At 33.5% G+C, this 12,281-nt stretch overlaps 1 protein-coding gene across 4 annotated transcripts in view; it reads right to left on the bottom strand.

The window, feature by feature from the left end:
* The window catches only part of asap2a (ArfGAP with SH3 domain, ankyrin repeat and PH domain 2a), an 85,194-nt gene that overhangs the window by 28,257 nt on the left and 44,656 nt on the right, over nucleotides 1-12,281 (bottom strand). For 2 of the 4 annotated variants that reach the window (XM_051132627.1, XM_051132629.1), the window contains exons 5-9: nucleotides 3,731-3,780; nucleotides 3,463-3,489; nucleotides 826-955; nucleotides 649-734; nucleotides 32-107 (exon numbers count right to left, since the gene is read on the bottom strand). In XM_051132627.1, the coding sequence (XP_050988584.1) occupies nucleotides 32-107; nucleotides 649-734; nucleotides 826-955; nucleotides 3,463-3,489; nucleotides 3,731-3,780 (369 nt within the window). The remainder of the gene's footprint in view (nucleotides 1-31; nucleotides 108-648; nucleotides 735-825; nucleotides 956-3,462; nucleotides 3,490-3,730; nucleotides 3,781-12,281) is intronic. The other 2 variants (XM_051132628.1, XM_051132630.1) reach the window with 1 other exon arrangement.

The following is a 12,281-nucleotide window of genomic DNA, read 5'->3' as shown; positions in this document are numbered from 1 at the left end:
GTCAGTGATTTATCTGTGAAGAGCCTCTCACCGAGTGCAAATCTGTGGCGAGTTTTTCTATTGAGGGTTTGAGGTTGTCCACTGCTTTGAGACCATCCTGAAAGAAGCTACGACAGAAGACAATGCCAGTTATCTTCCAAATAATTAAACACATGCTCCATTTTAGTTAAAAAAAAAAAAAAGTGATGAAAACAACATTGGACCCAAATGAACAATAGTTCATCTATTTTGCTTTTAGGATCGTATTATTTAGGATATTAGATTCCCTGATAATGTACCCAGCCCTAAGTTTTAGCTCAAAAAACCTGACAGATATTTTTTCAAGCTGGTTAAAATGACCACTTTTAGGGTATAAGCCAAAACGAGCCGTTTTTGTGTTTGTCCCTTTACATGCAAATGAGCTGCTGTTCCTACCCCTTTTTTCAGAAAAGGGCGGAGCTTCAAGAACCAGCGAAAACAAAAGACAATTTCACGCACCGAAAATGTCAGAAACTCTCAGTAGTGGTGTTTAGCCTTATATGTTCGTAAAAGTCAGTCATCTGATTGTACTGTGCATAATAAGTGCGCGCTTATGAGTTATCTATAAAAGTGATTTTTGCATAAAAGGTCCCCTTTAAGAGAAACACTGAAACACACGGCCATACTTACTTGCACTGTGCGTGAAAGTATTTGATGAGATTCTGAAGCAAGTCGACGCCTTTTTTGATCTTGATTTCATTGACTTTGAGAAGGTACTGTAACAAAACAATAGAGGAGACTGAAGCACACACACTGTACAGGAAGTGCCTTTTACAGGATTCTCCAAAGAAATGTGTCGCCTCTGACCTCACACATCTGAAGCTGAAAGAAACGCCGCTCCTTCTCCATCTCCTCTGCGATCTCCGCTCCACTGATCTCCGTCCGGATCATGCCGTGCTGTCGGGCGTGCTCTTTTTTCTCCTTCTCGATTTTCGAACTGCGTGAAACACACACAGACCACCTTAAAAACTGGGACACACAAACGCACAGGAAACACTCATGCAGCAGGGCATTCTTTTCCATATGCTCCAGCGGCATATTGTACCCCACGTTACGGATGCAGCATTTCCTCTGTGGGGAAGGAGGGCCCTGCTCTCAGACACAGGATTCCAGAGAGAGCCTCATGCGTTTGGTTTAGGCCTGTATGCGCTCTTTGCTGAAGCAGGCTGGCCATTTCTGGAACCTCTGCTTTTCAGAAGCCTAGCGAGGAGATGTGGTCGAGAGATGGCTGAACACTAGAAGCCATTTCCAAAATAAAATATTTCTAGTTAGTGAAACTAGAAAGGAAAAAAAAGGAAAAAGCAAAAAAAAAAAAAAAAAAAAAAAGACTGATAAAATGCATCAAGCGCTGAATGAAGTGATGTGTTAGCATGAGGAGCTGCCGCTGACAACAATTTTGGTTTCCGTATTACGTTCAGTGTTGGGAAGAAGCAAGACTATTAACTTACTGAGAAAATAAAAATAACTGAATGTTATGCATTTCTATCCTTTGCAGAGCACAAAAGAATTTTAGTTAGTTAGTATAATCAAAATCACACAACATTCTTCAAAATATTTTGTGTTCCACAGAAGAAAAGGTCAGATTTGTTACAACATGAGGGTGAGTAAATGATGACAGCATTTATTTATTTAGCATTTTTGGTTAACATTTTTTGTCAGAGTAGTTTCAGTGAACCTGTTTTATATATATATATATATATATATAGAGAGAGAGAGAGAGAGAGAGAGAGAGAGAGAGAGAGAGAGACACATACATTTTAGTTTTGTTTTTATTTTATTTATTTTACTTTTGATATTTTATTATTTTTTTTTTTTTTTATATTTTATTTTCTTATTTAAAAAATAAATTAATAAGAAGAAGAAGAAGAAGAAGAAAAATGTTTGTTTGTGTTTTAGCACCAAGCCAAATTTCATGGCTATTTTCATGGCAAAAACAATAAAACAAATTATATAAATATTAAAACCCATATTTTCTTTTCTTTTTTTTTGTATTTTTTTTTTAATTCCTTTCATCTTTATTTTATTTCATTGTTTTATTTGATTTTATTTAATTTGATGTTAGCAAGGGAAAAAAAAAACTGTTTGTGTTTTAGCATCAAGCCAAACTTCATGCCTATTTTCATGGCAAAAGACATTTATATATTTTATAATATGAAATCACAAAATATTATATAAATACTAGAATTTCATTTTATTTTATTTTATTTTATTTATTTTTTATGTTTTTAGTTTAATTTTTTTTAATTATATAGATATTAAAACCTTTATTTTATTTTGTGTTGTGTTTCAGCACCAAGCTAAATTTCATGCCTACTTTCATGGCAAAAACAATGAAATAAATTACATATATATATATATATAAAAAACTATATTTTATTTTTTACATTTTATTTTATTTTTATACTTTATATTTTAATTTTAGTTTAGCTTTTATTTTACTTTGTTTTATTTTAGCAGAAAAAAAATATTTGTGTTTTAGTGCCAAGCCAAATGTCATGGCTACATTCAGCACTAAAATAAATAATATAAATATTAAAACCTACAAAATATTATTTTTGACAATACGTTGATAAAAACTCAAATACTCAATTTCCTTGTTCTTGACTCAGTTACATACAGTTCAAAATTATGAAAGTCCAAAAATGTGACTCTTAATAATAATTAAATATAATTATGTTTATTAAATATAATCATAATTAAATATAATTCATGCTTGTAGCGTTATTGTGTGTGTGTTTTAGCACCTTCCCCAACAATTACTTTAGATATTCTTCTGTACATCTAAAATGAGACTTAACAGGCTCCCACATGTCAGCACATCACTTCCACCGATGACTGTAAAGAACAGTCCACCATTTTTGTGAAAAGATAACATTCAATATCAAACCAGTTCAAAACAAAACACAAAAACGGTGGAGCGTTGCTTTCATCTTTGGTAGAAATAAACACACGCAAACAAAAAAGTAAAAATGAATCGTGATTTGATGTTTCCCGCCGTTCACCTGATCTCCTTAGGCACCACGTTATTTTTAGTGTCAGATTCATTGTCTCTTAAACAAGCACAGCAAGAACTCCAGCATATTCATTAGCAGGATATTTGCACAAACGAAGCCTGCCGCGCAAACTGCAATTTGCGAGAAAGCCGAAAGCTTTGCACAGACACAGAGACTGAAGTGAACTCAAACTGTAGCGGAGGTGACGATGAAAACCAGTTTAATGGAGTCAGGGCCAGTGTCACGTTAGAAGACGGTTTCATTTCTTTCTGTCTGGAAACATGAAGGTATCGATCACAATCAAACGCCGGAGATTATATCCAGCGATGGGGGGGGGTGAATCATGAAATATTTGCAAAACTGGAAAACAGCAATGATATTAAAAAAGACAGCACCTGGCTTCAACGGTAAATCAATTCATCAAATGACGTGTTAGAAGAAAATATATTACCCTTTCAGTAAAGAATGTCCCTTGCAGCTTGGAAAATATATAAAAAGTGCTACATGAATGTCATACATTGTCGCATGCACAGCAATCAGTGTGACAGGAATACAGGAAGTGAGGTGCTAACAATGACAGCTCATTATCCAGAGTGCCGGGCACCGCTGATCCCTCATTTGACACTCAGGGCATTTCCTTTCAGTTTAATTAATTTTCAGACTAAGATTTAAGCAAACATGCATGACAGAAATTAATGAATTCTATGAAAATCTCTTACACTTTAGTCTCATAGTCTTTCCAGGCTTTATCAAAGGGCTTCTTGAGATCCTGCAAAGACAGAGAGAGAGATTCATTAGACAGACTTACAGTCCCTGTTGAGTCCCTGGTTTAAGCTGGCCCTATGCTGGTCCTTGACCAGCAACATGACCAGCTAAAGACCAGCATCAAAACCTACCTAATGAGCATCCCAGCATCAAAAGGGGTGTGACTCAACTCACATTTTGACATTAGCAGCTTAACCCTACTAACGGAGTAAAAACAGGCCTGAGCAGAAGTACTGTCTCATAGAGCCAGATACTTTACTGTATGATGTAACTGAATGGACCTTTCTCACATTTCCAGGTTTCTCATAGCAGAAGTCGTCATGGTTGGGTAAAATCCGAGAGCAGTGAATGGGAGAGTACCACAAATATATTTTTTGCATTCCCATCTGCTCAAATAGCAAAAGAAAAACTACACGACAGTGTTTTCACGGCTTTCACTCAGAGGAAAAAAATTGAGAGAGACTGATATCGGCAGCCAGAAGAGAGAACAATGTCAAATTTACCCTCCCTCCCATAGACGTGGCATTAGAAACACCCTTGCATAGCGCTAACTAGTTTTTTGGTAACTTGATGAAAAGGTGGTATAATACAAAATATAGTATTATAAATGCACATACATATTTTTAAAAATCAAAATATTAAAAAGTTTGAAGGATTTATGACAATGATGACCGTTAAAACGCGTCATCACAGGCTTGGGATAAGGGTCCATAATTATAACTAGAGTTGAGAAAGCCGGAACAGAAAGTTTTAAAGAGTTTGAAAAGTTTATGAAGTTTTAAAAAGTTTTAAGTTTGATGGTTTTCAGTCTGAAATAGTTTGAATTCTAAAGTAGTTTGAAAAGCTTAAAGTTTGGATGTTTTGAAGGCAATACAGTCTGTCAGAGATAGATAGAATGTTGTTTGCATGTTATTAACATGATTAACATGTGACTAGGATGATGTTATAATGATTAGCAAGGTACTAGCATGTTGTTAGCATGCTTATAGGATTATTAGCAAGTTACTAGCATTTTACTAGCATGGTGCTAACATAATTAGCAAGTTACTAGCATGTTGTTAGCATAGCAAGTTATTAGCATGATTAGCAAGTTACTAGCATGTTTCTAGCATGATTAGCAAGTTGCTAGCATGTTTCTAGCAAGATTAGCAACATGTTGATAGCATGATTGTAACATGATTAGCATGTTGTTAGCATGTTATTAGCATGATTAGCAAGTCACTAGCATGTTAGTAGCATGTTACTAGCATGATTAGCAAGTTGATAACATGTTTCTAGGATGACTAACATGTTATTAGCATGTTGTTAGCATAATTACCATGTTACTAGCATGGTGCTAACATAATTAACAAGCTACATGCATACTAGCATGTTGTTAGCATGATTAGCAAGTTGCTAGCATGTTTCTAACAAGATTAGCAAGTTAGCAGCATGTTGCTAGCATGACTGTAGCATGATTAGCATGTCGTTAGCATGTTATTAGCATGATTAACAAGTTACTAGCATGTTGGTATCATGTTTCTAGCATGACTAGCAAGTTACTAGCATTTTGTTAACATGATTAGCAAGTTACTAGCATAATTAGCAAGTTAGCAGCATGTTGTTAGCATGATTAGCAAGTTACTAGCATGATAAGCAAGTTTAGCATGTTTCTAGCATGATTAGCAAGTTGCTAGCATGTTTCTAACAAGATTAGCAAGTTAGTAGCATGTTGTTAGCATGATTAGCAAGTTACTAGCATGATTAGCATGTCGTTAGCATGTTATTAACATGATTAGCAAGTTACTAGCATGTTTCTAGCATGTTTCTAGCATGACTAGCAAGTTACTAGCATGATTAGCAAGTTAGCAGCATGTTGTTAGCATGATTAGCAAGTTACTAGCATGATTAGCAAGATTAGCAAGTTAGTAGCATGTTGCTAGCATGATTGTAGCATGATTAGCATGTCGTTAGCATGTTATTAGCATGATTAACAAGTTACTAGCATGTTGGTAGCATGTTTCTAGCATGACTAGCAAGTTACTAGCATGTTGTTAGCAAGATTAGCAAGTTACTAGCATGATTAGCAAGTTAACAGCATGTTGTTAGCATGATTAGCAAGTTACTAGCATGTTTAGCAAGATTAGCAAGTTAGTAGCATGTTGCTAGCATGATTGTAGCATGATTAGCATGTCGTTAACATGTTATTAGCATGATTAACAAGTTACTAGCATGTTGTTAGCATGATTAGCACGTTACTAGCATGATTAGCAAGTTAGCAGCATGTTGTTAGCATGATTAGCAAGTTGCTAGCATGTTTCTAGCAAGATTAGCAAGTTAGTAGCATGTTGCTAGCATGATTGTAGCATGATTAGCATGTCGTTAACATGTTATTAGCATGATTAGCAAGCTCCTAACATTTTACTAGCATGGTGCTAACATAATTAACAAGCTACTAGCATGTTGTTAGCATGATTAGCTAATTAATACTGCTCTTATGTCTATTTTCCACCTATTAATTTTAGTTTGTCAAACTATTGCGCTCTTTCCTGTAGGGCTAGGAATCGATTCCAAAAAGAATAGATTCTGAGGCGTTGGGAATTGAGAGTCAATTCCAAGAGTTGGAACTGAAAAAGCTTAACTGTGGGTGCCTCTCAAACGAAAGGCTACATCCTACAAAGGCTGCGTATCTCGGCAGCTACGTCATCAAACGTCACTTAATGTTGATTCACAAAAAAACCCCGCTGAAAACTAGTCGGTACTGAGCACGTCTGAGTTTAAGGATGCATTCTTCCATTTGAGAAGAACCCATTATTATTGCATTAATTCTCCTCTTGCTCACTAATAGTGATTAGAAGCCTGATTCGTTTCCACGAAAAGGATCTTACGGATAGATCGTTTTAATAAACCTGTTTTGTTATTTTAGGGTGGAACTGGCTTATGTTGTCCACAATTTTGAGCGCTGCACGACAGAATAGATCACAACGTGATCGAGAGTTTTTATCTTACTTTCATCTTAAATTAAATGCTATTTTTTTAACCTTTCAATCAGCCAATTATAATTCTGAAAGAAACGCAGAGAGCACAGCTCTGTTTGTCAACGCATCTGATTGACAGATAAACCATAAGCTCTTACATTAGTGATATTGTTAATGTTCTGATTATTTTGTTTCAGTGTACAGTTTATTAATTTTGTGCAAAGCATACAGTTAAAGTAAACATCATTCATCTGAACTGTGCACATGTATTTTAGAACCTTCACATCTTGTTGCTTTCATGCAATAAACACATGTCCACTGCTGAGCTGTGGGCTATGACTAATTTCATGGGCAATGCAGACAAAATTACAATTTCAAAATTATTCAGAGCTACAGAAATATTTTGCAGTTTTGACAAATAAAGCTTCATATTATGAGAAGGCTACTTTATATGGAGTTTATATCCTGCAGTCATGGCGAAATTAGGTTTCTCCAATCTAAAAAACAGGAATTTAATTAAAAAAAAAAAAAAAAATGAAAACAAATGAGAAATCGATTCTTGGAATCGAATCCCATCGATTCCAGAACCAGGAATCTGAACTGAACAGCCCTACTGAATGTAAACAATGCCTGAACCGAACAAAACTCACATATTTTGCTAATTACTGCTGCTGAAAATGGTCAAATATTGTCATGTTTTGGGCTGTCGAGTACTTGAATTGAATTGAGGGATCGTGACAGCCCTGCTTTAGATTTGATATATCAGCCAGCCAGTCAGATTGGAGCTTGTATTTTGCACAAAAATGGCAAGGTTTGAGGCTTAGACTAGCAGAAGAGTGGCATGGAATCACTACTTGGATGCCGAACTCGGTGTACGTCATCGCACTTGATGTCATGCTCATAAAGAAAGTACCTGATGTCATGCCAGTGGCTGTTTTCTGTAATGACATCATCTGCAAGTTTTAGGGAAATTCTGCTTGGGCAAACAGAGCGTTCTCCTGCAGCTCTGCTGAGGGTTTACTCTAATAACAGAAGGCTGTGTTTGTAGAGGGACTTCCTAAGAGTCTTACCAACTCTGTTAATGTGCTTCCATAACAGATGTTACACACAGCTTGAGTTGTGCTGAAAACAGTCTCATCTGTGCCAACAATAATGGCTCAGTAAGAGGAGTTTGACAAGAAAATGACTGTACATTGAAGGAACACACATCTCCAAAACATTCCATGGTTGAATCAATGTAACAGAAATTGGAAGATATTAGATGTACTCATTTAAATATAAATACATAAGATGTATGTATAAATAATATGTAACATGTATATGTATATCAGCATGTAATATATAATATATAATATGTAATATGTATATATATATATATATATATATATATATATATATATATATATAAAGTGTCGTAATTTTATGTAAGTGTAATGTGTAAATATGAACGGATCAATTCAGTAACATCTGTGAATTACTTTCAGTAGAAAAACCTACCAACCAAGCAGCTTATTTTTGTTTTTCTATACACAATGAAAATGCTCATGAGTTAAGGATTATGGATCATGTTAAGTACAAAACAAAACAAAATGATCATGTTATGTCAAAAATAAAATAAAATGAAAAGTACAGTTTAAAAAAATCATTAAATTAAAGTAATGTAATGTAAAGTAAAATAAAGCAAAATAAAGAATAAAATAAAAACAGACACAATAAAAAAATAAAGTAAAATTAAATTAAATAATGAAAAAAAATATAATAAATAATAATAAAAATAATAAAAATAAAAAAGTAAAAAGTAAAAAAAATATTAAAAAGTAAAATAAAATAAACCAAAGTGAAGTAAAGTAAAATTAAATAATAAAATACAAAATAAATTAAAGCAAAAGCAAAATAAAATAGAAATAAAAGAAATAAACAAAACAAAATAAACAAAATGAAACAAAATTAAAAAAAGTAAAATAAAAATAATTAAAAAGGTAAAATAAAATAAAAAAAATAAAAGTAAGGTAAAATAAAGCAAAGCGAAGCAAAATTAAATAAAATAAATAAAAATAAAATAAAGTCAAACAAAAAATAAATTAAAGTAAAATAAAATTCAATAATGAAATAAAAGAAAACAATAGAAAAAAAATAAAGTAAAATAAAATAAAAACAAGAAAAGAAAAAGTAAAATTAAAGTGAAATAAAGTAAAATAAATAAATTAAATTAAGGTAAAATAAAATAATGAAAAAGTAAAAAAAATAAATAAATAAATAAAAGTAAAGTTAAATCAAAGTGAAGTAAAGTAAAATAAAACAATAAAAAGTAAAGTAAAATTAAATTAAATTTCAATTTAAATAATAAAGTAAAATTAAATAATTAAATTCAATTAATTAAAGTAAAATTATTTAAAATAAAATAATCAACAATACCTTACAATGAAAATAATCAACTAAAATGTATGTGATGTCACATTAAAATAGTGAAAAACATATCTTAAAATACACACAAAATTACCTACATTTTGTTGTCAGGGTTTCAACATTTGAACATTTTACATTTTACAAAAAAATAAACAAGTGTGCAAATACAAACAGAGTGCAAAAGAGAAAGGGAATTAACTTCATCATTGTTCTTACAAGTTAACACTTTAACATGTTTTTGGTTATTCAAACTCTCTTCTCAATCACTTTCTAACATTCATTATACATAAAGCATTTTACGCATGGTTTGTGGAGCACCATGCACGATGTGAAATATCAGATTACCTGAAGAAAGAATCAACAAATTAATTGATTATCAATATGGTGGCTAGTTCAACTCAAGTGCTGTTTTTAAAACAGTCTGAATGAGAGAGATCTTCAAGGCTCATTATAGAAACAATCTCAGTCACCAAAAGGGCCTCTTCAGGTATTCAGAAAATGACTGTTTAGCCTATTAACTCATGAACGCAGAAGAGACCTGACGTAGAGAGACAAAGAGAGACATTTCTGAATGGCATAACACACTGTTTCGAGCTGCTTCATGTTGCTTTGACTGAACTATAAATCATCATTCCTCACCACACAGCACCAGGATACCTATCTCTAACAAGCTGAGTCACACAGCATCACCTGGATTTAGACCACAAAATCAATTAGCCAGAGGGTCTGAAAAAGCCTGAGTGGGTGGGTTTCACAGCTCAGCGAGCTTCAGCGCTGACATCACTCCCTCCGACAAAACCGTCTACACCAGCAAAGTTAGTGGGACTGACTGAACAGAGGAAGTGTCGTTCACAAACACACACTGTAAGACAATAGATGCAGCTGAGCAACAGACAGCACCATCATCAAGTTGAGAGGTTTTGGCATGATGTCAGCTCATCCGCACGTCAGTTTTATGAGGGTTGCAATTCCGCTTCTCTCAGCAATTCAGACGACATGCAACTCAGGTTCAAGAAAAGGGAACGTTAGGGGTCAAGCTTTCTGACATATTACAATCTCTACTTCACAAGTTGAATAAATGAACATTAGTTATCATTGCTGCATTTCTCCCAGTTTAAAATAAGGAGAATGTAACAAAAAAGAGAAAATAATCAATCTGTAACAGGATGTTACAATCTTCTGCCCCAAAACACAAAACAACAACTTCGGTGAAAAATAAGCAGATATTAATTAAACGTAAGAGAAGCAGGGCTCTACACTCACTTGTACTCCTAACTTGAAAGATTTAGGAGCACCTTCTAATCAATAATCAAAAAATCTGATCAAAAATTAGCCTTCCCATTACGAGATGATATTTGACTCCTTAAAATTTATTAAAAGTATGTCATCTTTTATTCCAAATTTAAAAAAATATTTTTTTTTTATTATTAATTTTTCAAATTTCTAATTAAATCAATAACAAGTACACTGTAAAAAATAAAAACCACAATTTGTTTAGTCAGCTTAAAATAATTTGTTACCCTGCTGCCTTAAAATGTTAAGTTCAGTCAACTAAAATAAGTTTAGTCAACAGAAATGTTAAGTTGTACTAAGTAACAACTTAGATATTTGTGTTTGTTAAACTTAACAGATGGGTAACCCAGCTGCCTTAAAATTTTAAGTTGATTCAAAACAAATATCTAAGTTGTCACTTAGTATAATTTAACATTTCAAGTTGAATAACCTTTTTTTGAGTTGACTGAACTTAAAATTTGAAGGCAGCCAGGTTACAAATTATTTTAAGTTGACTCAACAAATTGTTTTTTACAGTGTAAGAATAAGTTACCAATCATATACAACTGGTATTAACACAACTAATTTGTATTACAGAGGTGGCACAGAAGAATTTAAAAGTGGCTTGTATGTGTTTTCATATGTTTAATAAGGCTCAGAGGTGGCATGAGTGCAATTAAATTCATAAATTCATGTTGAGATTAATGTTTTAAATATAACATTTTGAATACAGAAATACTAAATTATTTAAATAACTGAAATGATACTTTAAAAATGAAACTGAAACTGCCAGTAGGTGGCGGCAAGTCACTGATTTAATTACTGAATCATTCATTCATTTGATTCGTTCAAATGGCTTTAGGATTCATTTAGGAATAAAGCAAGTGACTCTCTTTGAATGGGAAATTGAATCATTTGACTCACTAGATTCGTTTAAAACGCATGTTCATTTAAAAACTAAACAACGCTGTGTTTGAGGTTTAAATGGAGATGCACAGCAGCTCAGTTGTGACTTGTTTCAGACTATTTTTGATGTCGAAATAGAGCAAAATCGGGCAATCGTGTTATAGTCAGACAATGTAAGTCACTTAATATTACCTTCTTGTTTAACTGTTGTATTAAATCAATATCTCATTTATAAACTCCCTTAAATATCATTAAAAGCTGTCACTTCATTGCGATCTCATAAAGTTCCATTATAATCAACGAAGCTCTTTACACTGCACATTGAATCTGTTATTTACACTCTCTCTACACTTTGTTTATGAAAAGATTCATGAGATATGTCTATGATACATTACTCAACGCTGCAAAAACACATAGAAACCTTTGAAGCTCCCCTCAGCTTAAACACAAATATGCTGATCGGGTCAGTCGCACTAGTGCTAAATATTTTTCATAGTTGCACGTTTTCAGTCGCAAATGCAACTGATGTGGTCGTACTGTAGAGCCCTGAGAAGGAACAATAATGAGTTGTAAAATTACTAAATAACCTATAAAACAAAAATGGGAAAAGTAACTGCAAGTCCAAAGACAGGTAACAAAACAGATGACCTTGTGATGACACCAAAGACATTTCATTTCAAAGATCCATTTGCTGATAGGTTAATGAGGCACAGGTCCAGGTTAATGACTGGAATGATGGCCCAAGACGAGGCCTGTAATCTCCAACCATTAGCAGCGTCCCCTACTGCGCTCTGAATCAAGTGCGATGCTGACACGGACCGTTCTGAGACCATTAGCACTCCATAACTGCAGCCGTCAATGTCCTCCCAATCACCTCTATAGCAGGATTTACATCTTCATCTGAGGTGTATTTATATGGGAATCTGATGCTTCTGCAAGAGCTCAGGCCAGACTAGTTATTTGT

This window comes from Labeo rohita, chromosome 17, assembly GCF_022985175.1.
Source record: "Labeo rohita strain BAU-BD-2019 chromosome 17, IGBB_LRoh.1.0, whole genome shotgun sequence".
NCBI classification, from domain to species: Eukaryota; Metazoa; Chordata; class Actinopteri; order Cypriniformes; family Cyprinidae; genus Labeo; species Labeo rohita.
Note: the sequence above shows the minus strand (reverse complement) of the source record. Positions and strands in the feature narration are given on the sequence as shown.